We start from the raw sequence: 22653 nt of genomic DNA, 5'->3' as shown, positions 1-22653 counted from the left end.
ATATATATATATGTGTATAAATATGTATATATATTTGTGTATATGTATATACATATGTATATATGTATTACAATATTACAACATTAACAAGGTTGAGAAAACATCTATGTATTATATAAACCATGTTAAATAAATACAGAGACAATACCAATAGGTTAAAACTTTAATACTTATATATGTATATATGCATATGTATATTTATATATATATGTATGTGTGTGTGTATATGTACTGTATATGTGTGTATAATTGTATTTATGTATATCCATGCATATATATATATATATATTATATATACATATACTGTATATGTGTACATGTATATATGTATATGTGTGTATATATATATGTATACTGTATATATATATAGATATGTGTGTGTATTGTATTTATTTATACATATATATATATCATATAAATGTATGTATATATATATATGTGTATGTGTATATGTATATATATATATATATGTATATATATATATATATATATATATATATATATACGTGTATATATGTGTATATACATAAGGGACGGCGTGGCGCAGTGGCCGTGCGCAACCCGAGGGTCCCTGGTTCAATCACCACCTAGTACCAACCTCGTCACATCCGTTGTGTCCTGAGCAGGACACTTCACCCTTGCTCCTGATGGGTGCTGGTGAGCACCTTGCATGGCAGCTCCCTCCATCAGTGTGTGAATGGGTAAATGTGGAAGTAGTGTCAAAGCGCTTTGAGTACCTTAAGGTAGAAAATCGCTATTCGAGTACAACCCATTTATCATTTTATTTATATATTTCTGTATAATTGTATTTATGTATATCTATACATATATATGTATATATATGTATATGTATATATGTGTATATATATACGTGTATATATGTATCTGTGTGCGTATATGTGTATATATATATGTATATAAAAATATATATATGTATGTATGTGTATATATATGTATGTATATATATATGTATGTATGTGTATATATATATGTATGTATATATATATGTATGTATGTGTATATATATGTATGTGTCTTGATTGGATTATCCAGAGAATAGTGCTCGATACCGTGGTAGAGCGCAATATGTAGGTGTGGGAAAAAATCACAAGACTACTTCATCTCTACAGAACTGTTTCATGAGGGGTTCCCTCAATCATCAGGAGCGTTTAATGGAAGCATTCACATACAATGGTTTATATAGGGCACAGAGTGGGTGGGTACAAGCAGGCGTAGGGTGTGGTGATTGGCTCATGTGTTACCTAGGAGGTGTTTCCGTCTGTGGCGGCATGTTGAAATGATTTCACTGCGCTTGTTGAGGGATGATAGATCTGGATGATATATAATAAACAGTTTCTCTTTTAAGCATAGGTTGCATCTTTTATTACCACTGTTGTAAGGTGTGCTGGATGCAAGAAGTTGCCATGTTATTGAATATTCAACATTATTGTCTTTGAGGTTCCAAATGTGTTTGCTGAGTTCTGTAGAATTCCGCAAAGTCTGGTTTCTAAAGGAGGCGTTGTGATTATTCCATCTTGTTTTGAACGCTCCTTCGGTTAATCCTACGTACGTGTCGGATGTGTTAATGTTCTTGCGTGTCACCTTTGCTTGGTAAACGACTGATGTCTGTAAGCACCTTCCGTTGAGAGGGCAATATATGTATGTGTATATGTATGTATGTATGTATGTATATATATATATATATATATATATATATATATATATATATGTATGTATGTATGTATGTGTGTGTGTGTGTGTGTGTGTGTGTATGTATATGTATGTGTGTGTGTAAAACAACCTACTGTATATTCCTCCACTAAATATGATCATTTTGGGGTTTTTCTACTTTTGACCATCTTCCTCTATGATCAATCAATCAATCAATGTTTACTTATATAGCCCTAAATCACTAGTGTCTCAAAGGGCTGCACAAACCACCACGACATCCTCGGTAGGCCCACATAAGGGCAAGGAAAACTCACACCCAGTGGGACGTCGGTGACAATGATGACTATGAGAACCTTAGAGAGGAGGAAAGCAATGGATGTCGAGCGGATCTAACAGGATACTGTGAAAGTTCAATCCACAATAGATACAACACAGTCGCGAGAGTCCAGTCCAAAGAGGATCTAAGACACAGCAGCGAGAGTCCCGTTCACAGCGGAGCCAGCAGGAAACCATCCCAAGCATAGGCGGACCAGCAGCGCAGAGATGTCCCCAGCCGATACACAGGCGAGCAGTACATGGCCACCGGATCGGACCGGACCCCCTCCACACGGGAGAGTGGGACATAGAAGAAAAAGAAAAGAAACGGCAGATCAACTGGTCTAAAAAGGGAGTCTATTTAAAGGCTAGAGTATACAAATGAGTTTTAAGGTGAGACTTAAATGCTTCTACTGAGGTGGCATCGCGAACTGTTACCGGGAGGGTATTCCAGAGTACTGGAGCCCGAACGGAAAATGCTCTATAGCCCGCAGACTTTTTTTGGGCTTTGGGAATCACTAATAAGCCGGAGTCCTTTGAACGCAGATTTCTTGCCGGGACATATGGTACAATACAATCGGAAAGATAAGATGGAGCTAGACCGTGTAGTATTTTATACGTAAGTAGTAAAACCTTAAAGTCACATCTTAAGTGCACAGGAAGCCAGTGCAGGTGAGCCAGTACAGGCGTAATATGATCAAACTTTCTTGTTCTTGTCAAAAGTCTAGCAGCCGCATTTTGTACCAACTGTAATCTTTTAATGCTAGACATGGGGAGACCCGAAAATAATACGTTACAGTAGTCGAGGCGAGACGTAACAAACGCATGGATAATGATCTCAGCGTCTTTAGTGGACAGAATGGAGCGAATTTTAGCGATGTTACGGAGATGAAAGAAGGCCGTTTTAGTAACGCTTTTAATGTGTGCCTCAAAGGAGAGAGTTGGGTCGAAGATAATACCCAGATTCTTTACCGTGTCGCCTTGTTTAATTGTTTGGTTGTCAAATGTTAGAGTTGTATTATTAAATAGAGTTCGGTGTCTAGCAGGACCGATAATCAGCATTTCCGTTTTTTTGGCGTTGAGTTGCAAAAAGTTAGCGGACATCCATTGTTTAATTTCATTAAGACACGCCTCCAGCTGACTACAATCCGGCGTGTTGATCAGCTTTAGGGGCATGTAGAGTTGGGTGTCATCAGCATAACAGTGAAAGCTAACACCGTATTTGCGTATGATGTCACCTAGCGGCAGCATGTAGATGCTGAAGAGTGCAGGGCCAAGGACCGAACCCTGGGGAACTCCACACGTTACCTTAACGTAGTCCGAGGTCACATTGTTATGGGAGACACACTGCATCCTATCAGTAAGATAAGAGTTAAACCAAGACAGGGCTAAGTCTGACATACCAATTCGTGTTTTGATACGTTCTAATAAAATATTATGATCGACGGTATCGAAAGCAGCGCTAAGATCGAGGAGCAGCAACATAGATGACGCATCAGAATCCATCGTTAGCAATAGATCATTAGTCATTTTTGCGAGGGCTGTCTCCGTCGAGTGATTTGCCCTGAAACCGGATTGAAAGGTTTCACATAGATTGTTAGACGCTAAGTGTTCATTTAACTGCTCCGCAACAATTTTTTCGAGGATTTTCGAGATAAAGGGAAGGTGAGACACCGGTCGGTAGTTTACCATGAGGTCAGGATCGAGGTTAGGTCTTTTAAGAAGAGGATGAATAACCGCTTTTTTTGAATGCTAGGGGAACAGTGCCCGAGGAAAGTGATAAGTTTATAATATTTAGCACTGATGGACCTAATAATACAAAGAGCTCCTTGATCAGTTTCCCAGGAAGAGGGTCAAGTAAACATGTTGTTTGTTTTATTCCATTTACACGTTGTAACAATTCCTCTAATGTTATTTCCTCAAAACGAGAGAAACTATTTTGGAGGGCAGTATCCGCCGTATATACAATCGTGTCAGTGTTAATAGAACCCCGTTGTAGCTGGGACGCATTGTCTTTAATCTCCTTTCTAATGACTTCAATTTTCTTACTAAAGAATTGCATAAAGTCATCAGCTGAGTGGGTGGAGCTACTGGAATGATGATAATATTAGTTATGAATGATGATATACGCGGACAGGTAAGCAGGTCATGACGTCACTACCACCAGGCAGCCCCCTCCCTAGCCCACCCCCACCCCCACCGCCTCGCTTGCCTTCCAGCTGCGTCCGCCGCTGTCCTGCCTGCCTGCCCCGGTGTCTGCTGCACACTCTGCCCCGCTCCCTCCCCCGGACCCGAAGCCTCCTGCCTGCCTTTCCTCCCTCCCTCGTTCCCGCAACCCCTGGCCCCGGTGAACGACGGCCAGCATGACGGGCATCGCCGCTGCGTCCTTCTTCTCCAACTCCTGCAGGTTCGGGGGCTGCGGGCTCCAGTTCGAGTCCCTCGCCGAGCTCATCGTCCACATCGAGGACAATCACATCGGTGAGTCGGCCTGGAGGGCTGGAGGAGGGGGAGCGGAGGACGCGGAGCTAGCTGGCTAAGCTAGCGCTGCTAACTCCGCTCCAAGCTAGCTCGCGCCTGGGTGCGTTCCGCTATTCTCGTTGCGTCCGCGGAGCCTCCGCAGACTGCGTTCTTCTTGTATTCCGTTTAAAACGAAAATGTGTTTAATTTCGCCGCCATTGTTACCTTTTACCACGGCAACTCGGGTCGCACATGAGCGTAATTAGCATCCCTAGCAGACAACAGGGTCGGGTTCCCAGCTAACATTCTCTTTAGCAATGTTTAAGTGCGCAAGTGCGCCGTTCACTTACGCACTTAAAAGTTTAAGTGTGCGAACTCATACACCACACTAGGAAGGAAGTAACACCTGTGTCTTTCTCCCCAAGGTGGCTCAGCATTTACATCACACCTGAGGTATTTTCACATGTATTTGTTGTTATTTAACACGTTTGTGTGTGATACTGTTTTTAATCTCAACCCCCACGCAAACTTCAACTCGTTGCCCCTTTTTAGGGAAGTTCATTTGTGTCCTTATTCCAAAAGTTTTTTTGGACACTGAATTTATGTAACTGAGTTTCTTTGAATTCTTGTTATTTTTTTTATTTTTCTACACTAACTATTATGGCTGTGAATCTTTGGGTGTCCCACGATTCGATTAAATATCGATTCTTGGGTTCACGATTCGATTATATATCGATTTTTTTCGATTCGATTCGATTCTCGATTAAAAAACGATATTTTTCCGATTCAAAACGATTCTGTATTCATTCAATACATAGGATTTCAGCAGGATCTACCCCAGTCTGCTGACATGCCAGCAGAGTAGTAGATTTTCTTAAAAAAAAGTTTTTATAATTGTGAAGGACAATGTTTTATCAACTGATTGCAATAATGTAAATTTGTTTTAACTATTAAACGAACCAAAAATACGACTTATTTTATCTTTGTGAAAACATTGGACACAGTGTGTTGTCAAGCTTATGAGATGCAATGCAAGTGTAAGCCACTGTGACACTATTGTTCTTTTTTATTATTTTTATAAATATCTAATGATAATGTCAGTGAGGGATTTTTAATCACTGCTATGCTGAAATTATAATTAATACTAATACTGTTGTTGATAATATTCATTTTTGTTTCATTACTTTTGGTGTCGTGTTTGTCTCCTCTCAATTGCTCTGTTTATTGCAGTTCTGAGTGTTGCTGGGTCAGGTTTGGTTTTGGAATTGGATTGCATTGTTATGGTATTGCTGTGTAGTGGTTTGTTGGTTTGATTAAAAAAAAATAAAATAAAAAATCGATTTTTAAAAAATGAGAATCGATTCTGAATCCCACAACGTAAACGATTCGATTTGTATTCGAATTGTTTTTTCCCACACCACTACTAACTATGCTAACAATTTAATTGAATTCACATTTGTTAGCAAAATTTGTGCGTTTAAAAATTTAGTGTAAAAAAATTCTGTGCAGAAATATTTTTTGCTTAAAAATGCAATACCAGGGTTACCACTTAAAGGCCTACTGAAACCCACTACTACCCACCACGTAGTCGGATAGTTTATATGTCAATGATGAAATATTAACATTGCAACACATGCCAATACGGCCTTTCTAGTTTACTTAATTACAATTTTAAATTTCCCAGGAGTTTCGTCTTGAAAACATCGTGTAATGATGACGTGTACGCAAGACGTCGCGGGTTTTAAGGAAATATGAGCGCTGCACACAGCTAAAAGTCGTCTGCTTTAACGGCATAATTATACAGTTTTTTGGACAACTGTGTTGCTGAATCTTTTGCAATTTGTTCAATTAATATTGGAGAAGTCACAGTAGAAAGATGGAGTTGGGAAGCTTTAGCCTTTAGCCACACAAACACACGGTGATTCCTTGTTTAAAATTCCTGGCGGTGAAACTTTCCTATGGATCAGATCAAGAAAACATTGGTTCCTGACCACATGTCAACCAGCAGGTTTCGGTGAGAAAATTGTGGTTAAAAAGTCAGTTCTTACCGGAGAAAAGCTGAGCTTGTGCCGTCCATAGCTGCCGTCGACTCCCCTGAGACACTGCGCATCAAGACCCCCGTGGAGACACTCTCACGACTATCAAGTACTATTAAACTCAATAAAAAACTAGCAACACAATAGAAAGATAAGGGATTTCCCAGAATTATCCTAGTAAATGTGTCTAAAAACATCGGAATCCGTCCCAATGCAATTGCGTTTTTTTTAAAACTTTTTTTCTAGTCCGTCGCTATCAATATCCCCAAACACAAATCTTTTATCCTCGCTCAAATTAATGGGGAAATTGCCGTTTTCTCGGTCCGCATTGCACTTTTTTTGGAGGCTCACATTAAAAACAATGTGAATATGTGAGGAGCCATCAAACATGTGACGTCATCGTCTGCGACTTCCGGTAGAGGCAGGGCATTTCTCTTAGCACCGAAAGTTGCAAACTTTATCGTGGATGTTCTCTACTAAATCCTTTCAGCAAAAATATGGCAATATCGCGAAATGATCAAGTATGACACATAGAATGGACCTGCTATCCCCGTTTAAATAAGAAAATCTAATTTCAGTAGGCCTTTAAAAGGGTAAGTGTGCGAACTCGGAGACCACTCTAGGAAGGAAGTAACACCTGTGTCTTTCTCCCCAAGGTGGCTCAGCATTTACATCACACCTGAGGTATTTTCACATGTATTTGTTGTCATTCAACACGTTTGTGTGTGATACTGTTTTTAATCTCAACCCCTCGCAAACTTCAACTCGTTGCCCCTTTTTAGGGAAGTTCATTTGTTTCCTTTTTCCTAAAGTTTTTTTTGGACACTGAATTTATGTAACTGAGTTTCTTTGAATTATTTTTATTTTCATACACTAACTATGCTGACAATTTAATTGAATAAACATTTGTTAGCAAAATTTGTGCGTTTAAAAATTCAGTGTAAAAAAATTCTGTGCAGAAATATTTTTTGCTTAAAAATGCAATACCAGGGTTACCACTCAACATAATTGGTCATGATGCACGCCATGGCAAAATAAAAGCCTCCAAACCTAAAACAACAATGTTTTTTGTTTTTTTTTAATGTGAAAACAAAAGGAACATAATGTAATATAACCTCCAGGAGAAGTCAAAGTCTGACGCTCTTTTTAACTTTTATTACCAATCTTATGCTAACATTCGGCCCAATAATTCCAACATGTATTTCCTCCCATGCTTACGCGGCCGTCTCCGTGCTTCCTTATCAGACACACAACAAAACTTCCTCATTCTCCACCAACAAGAAGTGTTCACGATGATGTGGACAGTGAACATCATCGTGAACATAAACACCATATATATATACATATATATATATATATTTATATATACATATATATATATATAGAGCAGCTAAATGAGCACTTAGCGTTTAACAATCTATGTGAAACCTTTCAATCCGGTTTCAGGGCAAATCACTCGACTGAGACAGCCCTCGCAAAACTGACTAATGATCTATTGCTAACGATGGACTCTGATGCGTCATCTATGTTGCTGCTCCTCGATCTTAGCGCTGCTTTCGATACCGTCGATCATAATATTTTATTAGAGCGTATCAAAATACGAATTGGTATTTCGGACTCAGCCCTGTCATGGTTTAACTCTTATCTTACTGATAGGATGCAGTGCGTCTCCTATAACAGTGTGACCTCGGACTATGTTAAGGTAACGTGTGGAGTTCCCCAGGGTTCGGTCCTTGGCCCTGTACTCTTCAGCATCTACATGCTGCCGCTAGGTGACGTCATACGCAAATACGGTATTAGCTTTCACTGTTATGCTGATGACACCCAACTTTACATGCCCCTAAAGCTGACCAACACGCCGGACTGTAGTCAGTTGGAAGCGTGTCTTAATGAAATTAAACAATGGATGTCCGCTAACTTTTTGCAACTTAATGCCAAAAAAAACGGAAATGCTGATTATCGGTCCTGCTAGACACCGACCTCTATTTAATAATACAACTTTAACATTTGACAACCAAATAATAAAACAAGGTGACTCTGTAAAAAATCTGGGTATTATCTTCGACCCAACTCTCTCCTTTGAGTCACACATTAAAAGCGTTACTAAAACGGCCTTCTTTCATCTCCGTAATATCGCTAAAATTCGCTCCATTTTGTCCACTAAAGACGCCGAGATCATTATCCATGCGTTTGTTACGTCTCGTCTCGATTACTGTAACGTATTATTTTCGGGTCTCCCAATGTCTAGCATTAAAAGATTACAGTTGGTACAAAATGCGGCTGCTAGACTTTTGACAAGAACAAGAAAGTTTGATCATATTACGCCTGTACTGGCTCACCTGCACTGGCTTCCTGTGCACTTAAGATGTGACTTTAAGGTTTTACTACTTACGTATAAAATACTACACGGTCTAGCTCCAGCCTATCTTGCCGATTGTATTGTACCGTATGTCCCGGCAAGAAATCTGCGTTCAAAAGACTCCGGCTTATTAGTGATTCCTAGAGCTCAAAAAAAGTCTGCGGGCTATAGAGCGTTTTCCGTTCGGGCTCCAGTACTCTGGAATGCCCTCCCGGTAACAGTTCGAGATGCTACCTCAGTAGAAGCATTTAAGTCTCATCTTAAAACTCATCTGTATACTCTAGCCTTTAAATAGACCTCCTTTTTAGACCAGTTGATCTGCCGCTTCTTTTCTTTCTCCTATGTCCCCCCCTCCCTTGTGGAGGGGGTCCGGTCCGATGACCATGGATGAAGTACTGGCTGTCCAGAGTCGAGACCCAGGATGGACCGCTCGTCGGGACCCAGGATGGACCGCTCGCCTGTATCGGTTGGGGACATCTCTACGCTGCTGATCCGCTCGAGATGGTTTCCTGTGGACGGGACTCTCGCTGCTGTCTTGGAGCCACTGTGGATTGAACTTTCGCAGTATCATGTTGGACCCGCTCGACATCCATTGCTTTCGGTCCCCTAGAGGGGGGGGGTTGCCCACATCTGAGGTCCTCTCCAAGGTTTCTCATAGTCAGCATTGTCGCTGGCGTCCCACTGAATGTGAATTCTCCCTGCCCACTGGGTGTGAGTTTTCCTTGCCCTTTTGTGGGTTCTTCCGAGGATGTTGTAGTCGTAATGATTTGTGCAGTCCTTTGAGACATTTGTGATTTGGGGCTATATAAATAAACATTGATTGATTGATTGATATATTTATATATACATATATATATATATATACATATATATATATATATACAGTATATATATATATATATACATATATATATATATATACATATATATATATATATATATCCATCCATTTTCTACCGCGTATTCCCTTTTGGGGTCGCAGGGGGCACTGGCGCCTATCTCAGCTACAATTGGGCAGAAGGCGGGGTACACCATATATATGTATGTATGTATGTGTGTGTGTGTGTATATATGTATGTGTATATATATATATGTGTGTGTGTGTGTGTATATATATATATACAGTATGTGTGTATATATATATATATATATATATATATATATATATATGTATATGTGTATATATAGACACACACGTGTGTATATATGTATGTATATATATATACAGGATATATATATATATATATTAGGGCTGGGCAACGATAAAAATTTTTAATCGAAGTTAATCGCACTATTTCTCCGATTAATCACGATTAACTGCATTGTATACGCAAAGCTTAATAATGAATTCAAAAGTAGTGTGTAGTGTACCTTTATTGGAATATTCACCCACATGAACAAAAGCGCCAAAACATTTGTTGTGCAAACACAATTTAAATCAGTCCTTGTTAAACAGTAGCAGTTAAATAGCATATTTTATGAAAATCAACTCAAAAAATGTAAATACAAACATTTAAGCTTATTGCCACTGCCAGGGCATTTAAGTTATCCTGTTTGTTATGGAAAATAAATATAATCTACATACTAATCTCTGAGCCACAATCATAACATTTGAACAGGCAATTTCTGAGGTAACAGCAGAAACATTTTTTTTATCAGGGATCTTATGTTTAAAAAACCTATATTATAGGTAGTGGGCTGTTTTAGGGAATTTTTGATCAAATTATCCGTAGTAGCAATATTAATAATGTTGTGTTTATTCTGCGTAGTGCACTTAAAATAATTATGACTATATCTAGGAATCGATATGATGGGAATTTTCCGATTGTTTTCTTGGTGCTTTGATAAACTGAACGCATCATATACATGGTACTATATTGTGATGTTATGAGCCAGGGAAAAAAAGAACTACCCTACCCAGCATGCAACAGGAGTGACGAGCATGCGCGGTAGCCCGGTATAGGTTGTGTCGCCATGACGGCATCTTGTATGTTGTGATATGCACGCTCTGAAAGCAAACGTTAAGAACTCAGCCAACATGCCTCGTTTGCATTATTCATAAATAGACAAGACAACACATATACTCCGCTGCTTCACAGGCCGCTGGATGTAGCCGACAAAGTATTCCCATGCTAGCTAGCCGGTCTAGCAAGCACGCGTCATTCAGTCCAAAACGGCCCAATCTATCCACATTCAGAATTGTCTGGCGGTCGTAAGTGATCCCGGAGTGACCATGCTGTAAGCCAGTCATGAAATTTGCAGAATTGTCCGGTATTTTTGCCAAATGTTCCATCTTTACCAAAAGCCCCTCGACGCCGAAGCCATCTTGTTAAGAAAAGGCGTTAACAAAATAAAAGCATGTAAACAACATACGCAAATGTGCGATAAAATAATTGTCGGCGTTAATAGATTGATGAGTTAACTCGTAATTAACGCATTAATTTGCCCACCCCTAATATATATATATATATATATATATATATATATATATATATATATATATATGTATATATATATATATATATATATATATATATATGTATATATATATATATATATATATATATATATATGTATATATATATATATATATATGTATATATATATATATATATGTATATATACATATATATATATGTATATATACATATATATATATATATATATGTATATATATATATATATATATATATATATATATATATATATATATGTGTATATATATATATATATATATATATATATATATATACATATTTATATACATACACACACACACATACATTCATACATATCCTATTATTTGAACACTATTGACTAGTGATGCATAAAAAATTCAGCCACCAAAAAAAGACTGATTACTGCAACAGCGCTGCCGAAACCGGATGTTGCAATGATGTAAGCATGGCGCACAGGGTTGTCTGGAGCGAAGGGAGCATGTCTGCGATGTGGACGTACTTTAAGCCTACAATAATGCCAGAAAAATATGCTTGTTTTGTTGTAAGTCATTTTTAAGAAGGTAAAAATCATTGCTTTGGTCTTAATTTACCTGAAGTTACTCTTGAGGTGTGAAGCAATTCATATATTTCTGCGCTGAATTTTTATACAGTGAATTTTAAAACACTGTACATTAACAGACGAAATTTTAAAACAAAAATTGCGATAAACTGAAATTGGCAGTTGCAAACAATTGAGTTCCATAAATTCAATGTCAAGAAGAAGCTTTTGTAATGAATGCACCTCCATACTTGTATTTATCTTGCACCCCTGCAAGTGATGACTACCACTAAATATGCAAATCACTTGCTTTTGTTTGCTTTAATTACCACTAAGGCAGTATTTGAGTGATATAGCACACATGCTAAAACATCAAGGATGGATTTATTGTGATTGTTATGCTAATTTTCATTGCAATGCATCATGGTCAGATTTGTCTTGTGCATCAATTTGAAATAATCCACCCTAGCAAATTGTAGTGCGGCACGGAATAATGCGTGGCAAAGATGATTAGTGCTAATCGTTATGTGTGGCATGCTTTCACCCTTAGGAGGTTGTTGGAAAAGGTGGGGGGGTGGCAGAATAGATGGCTCATGGAGCCAGTCGCCTTGGCAACTGGCAGCCTCTGAAAGGGTCGCGGAGGCAGCGCTTTGGCGTGGCTTCAGCACACCTGCTGTCTTGTCCACAAAAAGAGCGGTCAGTGGAAAATAATCTACGTTTTTTTTTTTTTTTTTTTTTTCACACTCTTGGTAAAACCACCTGTGGCTTCGCACATGTAACACGTTCAAAATAGCCGAATGTCGCCTGCTCCGACACCAATATCCAGTTTGACCTTTTGACCCCCAGGAGCACAGGGCTTCTTTACCAGGTCCGATCGCTCATATTAATGAGCGGCCGCTCTGCTTTTTTTTTAATGGCGCGGTTGCTCATCCGCCGGCCTTATCGAGCTTGCGGTCAAATCAAAAGCAGTCACAGATCAGTTGCCACGGCGATGAGTGAGACCTATGGAACGGGATTGAGGCGTGAGTGATCAATAATCAATCTACAGATAGGGTAATTGGATTTGTGAGGAATGTGTGGTATCATTTGGTGTGCATAGCAAGTTTATTTGCACTGTGGTGCAGTTCTACAAGAAATAAGTCATACAATTAAGAGATTTTGGTTGTTATTTTACGGATTATAGTTTTAAAATTTTGTCCTATGATCAGCTGGGATAGGCTCCATTTTATCCAGGAATGCATTTGTAACCTGAGGGAGAAAAGGTAATAATTTTATGGGATTCATCTCCCCATTTGATAGCTTTACAATCTAAGAATAATGATGTCCTCTTACAAAAATAATGCGACTAAACTACAGTTAAAAATGTAGCAACATTTTTTTTTTCATTTTTCGAGAATAAATTGAGTTAAATATTTTTTAATTTAAAATCAAAACAAAGTGAATTCAATAAAAAAATATTTTTTGGGTGTTAAATGTGACAGGAAACGTTGGGATTTTCCAGAGAATATAATGTAGTTTTACCCAAATAAAAAGGTCATTGTACAGGAAAGGGCAGAATGATGTCATGATTTTACAATTTCTAAATAGTGAAAAACCAAAGTCATAATTTAACCATAATATCGTCACAATGTTATCAGATAAAGTCATACGTTTTAAGAAAATATTTGAAAAAATCTAAAATTTAGAGTACATTTCTAACATTGTAGTAAATCATACTATCACACAAAATAGCCAGAATTTTAGGATGTGTTTGTAATATAAGAAAAAAAAGTAACCATATTATAAGAATATTGTTGTGATTTCAGGAAAATAAATTAGAGTAATATTAAGTTTTGAATTACATACTTTTAGAATAATAACATGGTCATTTATGAGGGAAAGTCACAACTAAATAGGGTAAATGCAGTAGGTGAGAAAAATATTAGTTGACAAGTGATAATTAAGTAAATGCATGTTTAGTACAATTAGATGTAATAACTTTGAGTGTAAAGTGTCACGTAATAAACTAATCACGAGTAAAAAAAAAAAAGGCCCAATTCTGTGAGAAAAAGGTCACAACATTTAAACTTGTATTTCTGTTTGGCTGAAAGCATCCTGTGTAATTCAGTTCAAGTAATTAAAATCAGAAATTGTTTAAATCTCAGTGAATGTGCTGTGATTTATCATTACAGTACAGTCATAGTGTGTACTCTTACTAAAACATTTTTTTGTTGGCCAACACTGACCTCTAGTGGTCCGACTTCTCTGCCACGTTGCACAAGTCTTGCATATGGAGGAGACATGCTGTCTGAGCAAACATCCCAGGACCGTGAGAGCAGTGGTTAACATGTGTTGGCGACCTCGTCCCAAAATCAAACAAAACCGTGACATAACACCTGCTGGTTGGCTAACTTAGGTTGTCTCAGTAGGTCAGTCTCCAGGAATGCAATGATGTCACCTTTGTGTGTCACCTGCACATGCATTAACCTGCCCGGAAGCCGCAACAAAGGGACAGGGGCAATGACAACACTCCAGGTGAACTCGGGGAAATCCCACCAAAACTTTTTGTTGTTGTTCTTTGTACGGCATTGACTGGGCGATCACAATCTTATCGTTTGATCTCCAGTTAACATTCAAACATGTTACCATTTTATATGTTTGTATGATATTGCAAATATAATCCACACTGTTCTATCAGGTTACTACTGACCTCTGTTAAGGAAGCTAAAATATAAGCTATTTCAATAGTTACACAGAGAATGTAAAAATAACTAACCCCTCCAAATGTACTGTCATGCACATGTCATTGGAAGAAAATGGGAAATATATAGTCGTGCAATCAAAAGCCAAATGTCACTCACAATACTTAAAAAGTGTGAATGTTACTTTGGTTTATAAAAGATTATCAACTGATTAGATAAATCGACTACTTGATGAGGTCGGTTCAGGTCATCGCAAGGTTTTCAAATATAGAGGTTTCGTCGTTAGTTCTTTAATGCCTTCCAAGTAAGTGTACATATTTTGTTTCATTAAACATCCATTTTTACTTACAGATTTTTTTGTTTTAATTTATTTTTAGATTGCTCAATTTGGTGTCCCTGCCAACAGATGGCGCTCCAGTCAGCAGCCGCCAGACCATTATAACAATAATGTAAAAGTATTAGGGAAACATAAATTGTGCATAAGTAAAGCCATTATACTGTGAAATTTAAGTAATAAAATCCCTGAGAATTTTTTGTAATTTTATTAGAAACATTTTTTGTAATTGTACAAGAAAAAAGTTGGCATTTAAATTGCCTAAAGTCGTAAAGTTAAAAGATAATTGTTATGCTTTTACATACATAATGTCATGATATTATGAGATAAAATATGCCAAAATGGTACACAAAATGTACATTATCAAAGTTTTAACTGTGCAAAACAAAAGTCTGAAAATGTGAGAATTTTAAAAGACTAAAGTCATTATATCGTGTTTACAATAATTTTTACAAGAATAAAAAATCTGAATTTGACAACAATAAAGTTCCAATGTTAAACAAATTCCACGTTTTACAAGCATTACAATGAGTTGTACTAATTCAAGAAGAATACCTTGGGAATGTCACGAAATTATAAAGTCATTATACAACATTGATTAAAGTCATTGAAATATGTGGGAAAATGTATCATTTTAAGTGAAAAACTTTGAGTTTCAAAGATAAAAGTTGCGATATTACAAAAAAGTTGTAATTTTGCACGGAAAAAATGCAATATTACGATAAAGTTGTCATGTTAAATCAAATCCCACTTTTTACAGGAATAGCAAGAAGTTGTATTGTTACAAGAAGAATAAAGTGAAAATGTCACAAGATTATAAATTAATTTGACAATATAATTATAGTTATTGAAAATGTATAATTCTATATGCAACTAAATATTGATCTTGAAAAATAAAGGTGACTTTACAAGAATAAAGTTTTTTTTGTACGAAAAAAATTTGCTAATTCACGTTAAAGTTGTAATGTTAAACAATAAGTCCCACTTTTTGATGAGAATTACCAAAAGTTGTATTATTACAAGAGGACGACAGTGAAAGGGCCACGTGATTATAAAGTGTTACCTATAAGACATGATTAAGGGCATTGGAAACATGCATCATTCTGTGTAAAAAAATATTGATTTTTGAAAGATAAAAGTTGTGATTTTACAAGAATAAAGTCATAATTTTGTACAGAAAAAATTGCAAATTTATTATAATAAAGTTGTAATGTTAGACAACACCTCCCACTTTTTGTGAGAGTTTATATTACAAAAACTCGAAGTGCCACATGGTTATAAAGTCATACGACATGATTAAAGTAGCAGTAGAGTGGAAAAACAAGTTGCCTCTATATTGAAGCTATTATCATATTCATATCTGATGTATGACATCAAAATACTTCCAAAGTTTGTAAATAAATAGATATGGTCAAAATAGTATCAATCTCACGGAGAGTCCCGAGCCATTTTTTAGAGTTAATGAGCTAGTCAGACACAACAATGCTAATCATGCATATTTGTAGGAGAAAATAGCAATTACTTTGGGAAGAATAATGATCCAGAACCTTATATTGTTGATCAAGGAGGATGAGCTATAAGTTTTAGAAGCTCTGCTAAACAGATCCAACTTTAATGAAACATTAAGCATCATGTAGCAGCACTTCTACGTGTTAAGCAAGAAATACAAACTACAAACATAACAAAACGATTGCTCTATGTACAATGTCTGCTCTTACTGTGATGACAACTGATAGGATGTCCATATCTTCCGGTTTAGATTAACAAATCATTTTAATCCACACGATGAAGGGTTAAAACAAGTTACTGTCTTATGTTGTAGTGTGTTTGTCTCTATCTCCGGGTATAAATTTAATGTCACAGATGAACAACTTCTAGATTCAAGGCTAAATCCTCCTATCATCCAGATGAGAGGCATGATTTATAGTCTAGAATATCTTTGACCAGCCGAGATGCCATGATGCGGGAGCAGAACGGCAGCAAACAAAACATCAATGCTGCAGTGTTGCCTAAACAACTTCTTCTTTACCATTTTACTGCAGTTTGCATTAATATACAGAATGTTACATTACTGCCATCTTTAGTTTTATTTTATATATACATGAAATTATTTCCTTGAGTCCAGTACAGCATAAGCTATAGTTAGCTCTCGGCTATCCATCCAGTCATCCATCCGTCCATTTTCTACCGCTTGTCCCTTACGGGGTCACGGTGGTGCTGGAGCCTATCTCAGCTGCACACGTGCGGAAGGCGGTGTACACCCTGGACAAGTCAATAGCTTATCCCAGGGGCAACACAGATAGACAACATTCACACTCACATTCACACACTAGGGCCAGTTTAGTGTTGCCAATAAGCCCCAGGTGCATGTCTTTGGAGGTGGAAGGAGCCAAAGCTATCAATACTGAAAATATTTTGTCTGCGTTAATGCTGAAAAAAACAATACTAGTATTTGGTCAATATTCAGGTCACTAAATGTAAATAGAGTATTTTTTGTGGGTTTTGAATTATTTAGAAACTTTTGTGGGCAAAATAGAGAGCCCTCGTTGACTCCTTTGTTAGCGGACTTTTAATTTATTTATTTTTTACCACTCAGAATGCATAAAAAAAACAAAAACATATGTGTTATACGGACTGATAGACAGCCCATCTCTTTCTATTGTTTGCGTATTTCTAGTATGGCTGGTCTGATAACATGGTCAGGGTGCAGAAACGTTACTACAGTGACGTTAATCTCCGGAAATAGCCGAAAGTATTCGGAGCGGAATATTCAAAATGGCTGATTGAATTTGTTGCATTTTGCGATGTTTAGACGGTACTTTCTCATGCTTTGCGGATTGTAAATCCAAATGAATGTGTTTTGATGCAGTGTTTTTCAACCTTTTTTGAGCCAAGGCGCATTTTTCATTGAAAAAATCCGGAGGCACACCACCAGCAGAAATCATTAAAAAATGGACTCAGTAGACAATACAAAGTCGTCACAATTGTTGGATATGACTTTAAACCATAACTAAGCATGCATCACTATAGCTCTTGTCTGAAAGTAGGTGTACTGTCACCACCTATCACATCAAGCCATGACTTATTTTGAGTTTTTTGCTGTTTTCCGTTGCGTAGTGTCTTAGTTCTTGTCTTGTGCGTCTATTCTGGTGGCTTTTCCTGTTTTGTCGGTATTTTCCTGTTGCAGTTTCATGTCTTCCTTTGAGCGATATTCCCCTAATCCACTTTGTTTTAGCAATCAAGAATATTTCAGTTGTTTTTATCCTTTATTGTGGGGACATTGTTGATTGCCTTGTCATGTAAGGATGTACTTTGTGGACGCCGTCTCTGCTCCTCACGCTGTAAGTCTTTGCGGTTGTCCAGCATTCTTTTTTGGTTTACTTTGTATCCAGTTCAGTTTTGATTTTGTTCTGCATAGCCTTCCCTAAGCTTCAATGCCTTTTTAGGGGCACTCACCTTTTGTTTATTTTTGGTTTAAGCATTAGACACCTTTTTACCTGGACACTGCCTCCCGCTGTCTTCTGCATATTATGATGGCGACAAACCATCGTCGTCTCACACGACGTGTTCCCACATCTTCAAAGCAATTAGCTACCAACTGCCACCTACTGATATGGAAGAGTATTACATGGTTACTCTGCCGAGATGTAGACAGCAGCGACACTCAACAACAACATATAGTTTGCAGACTTTAATTACTGGTTTGGAAAAAACATTTTTAACCCAAGTAGGTGAATTTAGATAATATCCCACGGCACACCAGACTGTATCTCACGGCACACGCGGCACAGTGTTTGAAAAACACTGGTTTAATGTATACAATGTAACACAAACATTTAAAGTCAACTTGTTTTTACACTCTACTGCTACTTTAAAGGCATTGAAAAGTGCGGTAAAATGTATCATTTTACAGTACTGATTTTAAAATTTATAAATAAAAGTTGTGATTTTTACAAGAATAAAGTCATCGTTTTATAGAATTTTTTTTTTTACAAAAAAGTTGTATCTTTAGACAAAAAAAATTGACACAATTAGCGAGAATCACGAGAAGTTGTTTTTCCAGAAATATACAGTGGAAATGTCAAATGATACGGGAATATAGTGAAAATATAAAGGGATTAAAGTTTTTGCAGTTTTTTACTGAAACCATTTTAAGTGAAGTAAAATTATGATTTTTTTTTTCTTTTGCGTCCTGCGTGGATCCGGGCATAGGACGCGTGTTTGGGCGCCATGTTTCCCAAACGAGCTGTCTGGGTGTAGCTGACCAATTAGTGGACTGGCATCCCTCAAGGCGGAAACTGTGGAAGCTCTCTTTACACGCCGCGCACGCAAGGTCACACATCATCATCGCGTGGCGGAAGTCGCATTGGCCCAGGCGTAATTACAGGGAAGTTTGCCTCTTTTTTTTTTTTTTTTTTAATGAAAACGCCGCCCACATTCCCGCTTTTTAGCCTGCATCCTGTTGCCTGCTGCTTGAAAAACACGTTAAAGAACACTGTGTGGCTTAATTAGCAGCCTGCGAAACAAACCATGCATTCTTGGCCTGCACATGTGCACACACACACACACACACACACACACACACACACACACACACACACACACACACACACACACACACACACACACACACACACACATTCACACACAGACTGGCGCTTCAGCAGGGGGCAGCAGTGTTCCACTTACCAAAAGATGGATGTTTGTGTTAAAAAAAAGCGCTGCTAGCTCCTAATTGGTTGAATGCTTTGAGAATCAGACAGTATCAGACCTCACACACACACACACACACACACACACACACACACACACACACATACACAGTTTCCTGTGCTGTGAGGTGAGTGGAAGTCATAAAGGGCAGCATTAACTGCGAAATCTGCGCACCTGGTTCACCTCACAGGCCTTTTCAAATATGTGCTTTCACTTGCAATCACTCACAACAAATAATTATTGATCTGGAAATTGATCTCAAAAGCAAAACAGCAATAATCCTAATCGCCCCAGTGTCGTCCCAATGCACAATGCAATTAAATTCATAATAACTTAATTAAAGAATAAATCTTGTATTTTAGCTGCATGGAAGTCTCTTAGTATGCTTTTGGGGCAACATGCCTGTTTTTACGTTTTTGAAATAATTGATTTAATTAGAAATCAAAATGAATTAGTATACTCTGGATTTAATTAATACTTTAATACTTATTCCTTAATATGTAATTATATTATTAATTTTAGATGGCAGCTAAGATTTTTGTTTTCACATTAATTTATGAATTAATGCATGTATCTGTTTTTTCTTATTTATTATTGCTTGAATTCCACATTTAATGGATTGATAACATATATTTAGTGTATATTTTAACAAATATAACTTTTTTATCCTAACTTTTATTTTGTTGTTTTACTTAATTTCACCTTTTTTTGGGTTATGTTTTTCATCCATCATTTTTTAAAATCATTTCACTGTGAAAAAGTTATTAATTTCAAGAATAATATTTGATAGTTTTATTATCTTTAATCGCTGTAATAGCAAGCTAACAGTTGTTTTGACAACAAATGCCAGACAACAGCGCCTCTGCTGGTTGTAGTCAGTAATGCACTCATATTGGCTCCCAATTAATTTCCAATTCTACTCATCCTAATAACTTCAATGTGGACATATGGAAGGAATAGGATTGTGGTGTGTGTGTGTGTTTGTGTATGTGTGTGTAGTCCTGGTTCAAGCAACAGGTAGTGTCTTTAAGGCTCTCCTATAAAAGACTGCCAAAGACCACCTGAGTGGACCACGTGTGGCTTTGCTGTTGTACTTGCTGAGAACTTTGATCTGTAACAGCAACATGGTGTGTGTTTTAGCGTGAGTTTGCACGTGTGCTAAGTTTCCGGGCTGGTTTTGTTCCTCCTCCTTGGTTTTCTTCTGCGTGCTCTGTGGGACATCTGTATTTGTTATTGGGACAATGAGGTGTGAAACACACACACAACTCTGAGGACAGGATGTAATATAGTCGTACAGATATGATCCAACATCTTCATTACATTATGGTTAGCACGCTATATTTTGCTGAACACTTGATGGCGCTAGCACGACACATTTGTCCCCCTGTAGCTTTGTTTCCCAGGCGGCTGGAAGAAGGCGTGGTTACTTTTTTTGAAGTTAATGGTGCTCCCCTCCGGCTCTGGAAGTGGGAGAAAAATGTGTGTGTTTTAGAAATACACTGTATACATTCATCACAGCAACTTTACTCCCGGGCAAAAAAAAAACAAAACAAACTTGTTTGCCGTCCTCAGACTCCACGTCTGCCGCCTGTAAAGTGATGGCGCGGCGTGGGAATGTAGAGTTTGATTAACACGCAGCGTGTCCTCCTTTCAGATACGGATCCTCGTGTCCTGGAGAAGCAAGAGCAACAGCAGCCCACCTACTTGGCCCTCAGCTACATCAACAGGTGAGCGCCGCCACCTGGTCTGTAGGTGGCAGCGAGCAGAAAATGGCGTGCGTTCATTTAGCCCGAGGCAGCGCGAATGACTGACGTCTTCCCACGGACAAAAAGTGGTGACTCACCCGCCAAGATGAAACCACACAAGACACAAGACGCCTGACTACTCAGAATGACGGCTCGCTTGCGCGCTTATTTGCGAGCGAGCGGTGCCAGCCGATAAGTCCCGCCCTTCCTAAATCGCTCCATGGCCGCTACATGAGGAATTATGTCAGCGGATAGAAAGAGAGAGTTTGAAAGGTGCGGGTAATTGTTGAAGCGGTGAGCTCGTAAATGTCATCGGTAGTCACTGTAACTGTTTGGAAGGCAGGATGGCTTTTTAAAGGCCAGTTTATTCCGCTCAATTAGAGCTTGTCAAAACTTAATACGCTAATTGCAGGATCCAATAGCTGCACAATGTGGATGCCTGAAGTATCTGTCAGTAGGGACATGACCATAAATCGGTATCGACCAATTTTTGTGAAAATGTACCGTATTTTTCGGACTATAAGTCACAGTTTTTTTCATAGTTTGGCCGGGGGTGCGACATATACTCCGGAGCGTCTTATGTGTGAAATTATTAACACATTACCGTAAAAAATCAAATCATATTATTTATCTCATTCGCGAAAGAGACGAACAAAATGTCAGCAATCGTAACATACACGTCAACCAATAAGAATTTGGCGGGGTAGGGTCATGGCAGAAGTGCATTGTGGGTCATGGAATGCTAACTGCAATATCCTATATGCTACTGCCGCAGCTATTAAAATGGATCATTGCATCGTTGGCGGTAACTTATTAAAGCTGAGAAGGGCTGAACAAAAATGGCACCGAAAAAGAAATCATGTACTGCAGATTACACAATCCATCCATCCATCCATCCATCCATCCATCCATCCATCCATCCATTTTCTTCCGCTTATCCAAGTTCGGGTTGCGGGGGCAGCAGCCTAAGCAGGGAGGCCTAGACTTCCCTCTCCCCAGCCACTTCGTCTAGCTCTTCCCGGGGAATCCCGAGGCGTTCCCAGGCCAGCCGGGAGACATACTCTTCCCAACGTGTCCTGGGTATTCCCCGTGGCCTCCTACCGGTTGGAAGTGCCCTAAACACCTCCATTGGGAGGCGTTCGGGTGGCATCCTGACCAGATGCCCGAAACACCTCATCTGGCTCCTCTCGATGTGGAGGAGCAGCAGCTTTACTTTGAGTTCCTCCCGGATGTCAGAGCTTCTCACCCTATCTCTAAGGGAGAGCCCCGGCACACGGCGGAGGAAACTCATTTCGGCCACTTGTACCCGTAATCTTATCCTTTCGGTCATGACCATAGGTGAGGA

General features: G+C 38.3%; 1 protein-coding gene and 1 long non-coding RNA gene across 2 annotated transcripts in view; one reads left to right on the top strand and one right to left on the bottom strand.

Moving 5' to 3' along the window:
• The first annotated feature begins 4186 nt into the window (after nucleotides 1-4186).
• Nucleotides 4187-22653, top strand: part of LOC133540006 (juxtaposed with another zinc finger protein 1) — a 42216-nt gene continuing 23749 nt past the window's right edge. The window contains exons 1-2 of the mRNA XM_061882459.1: nucleotides 4187-4464; nucleotides 21218-21290. Coding sequence (XP_061738443.1) covers nucleotides 4350-4464; nucleotides 21218-21290 — 188 coding nt within the window. The 5' untranslated portion in view covers nucleotides 4187-4349. The remainder of the gene's footprint in view (nucleotides 4465-21217; nucleotides 21291-22653) is intronic.
• LOC133540007 (uncharacterized) lies at nucleotides 20831-21580 on the bottom strand. The gene is made up of 2 exons (XR_009803522.1): nucleotides 21119-21580; nucleotides 20831-21023 (listed from the first exon to the last, which is right to left on the bottom strand). It is a non-coding gene; the product is annotated as an uncharacterized LOC133540007 (long non-coding RNA).

Source organism: Nerophis ophidion, linkage group LG21, assembly GCF_033978795.1.
Source record: "Nerophis ophidion isolate RoL-2023_Sa linkage group LG21, RoL_Noph_v1.0, whole genome shotgun sequence".
Taxonomy (NCBI): domain Eukaryota; kingdom Metazoa; phylum Chordata; class Actinopteri; order Syngnathiformes; family Syngnathidae; genus Nerophis; species Nerophis ophidion.
Note: the sequence above shows the minus strand (reverse complement) of the source record. Positions and strands in the feature narration are given on the sequence as shown.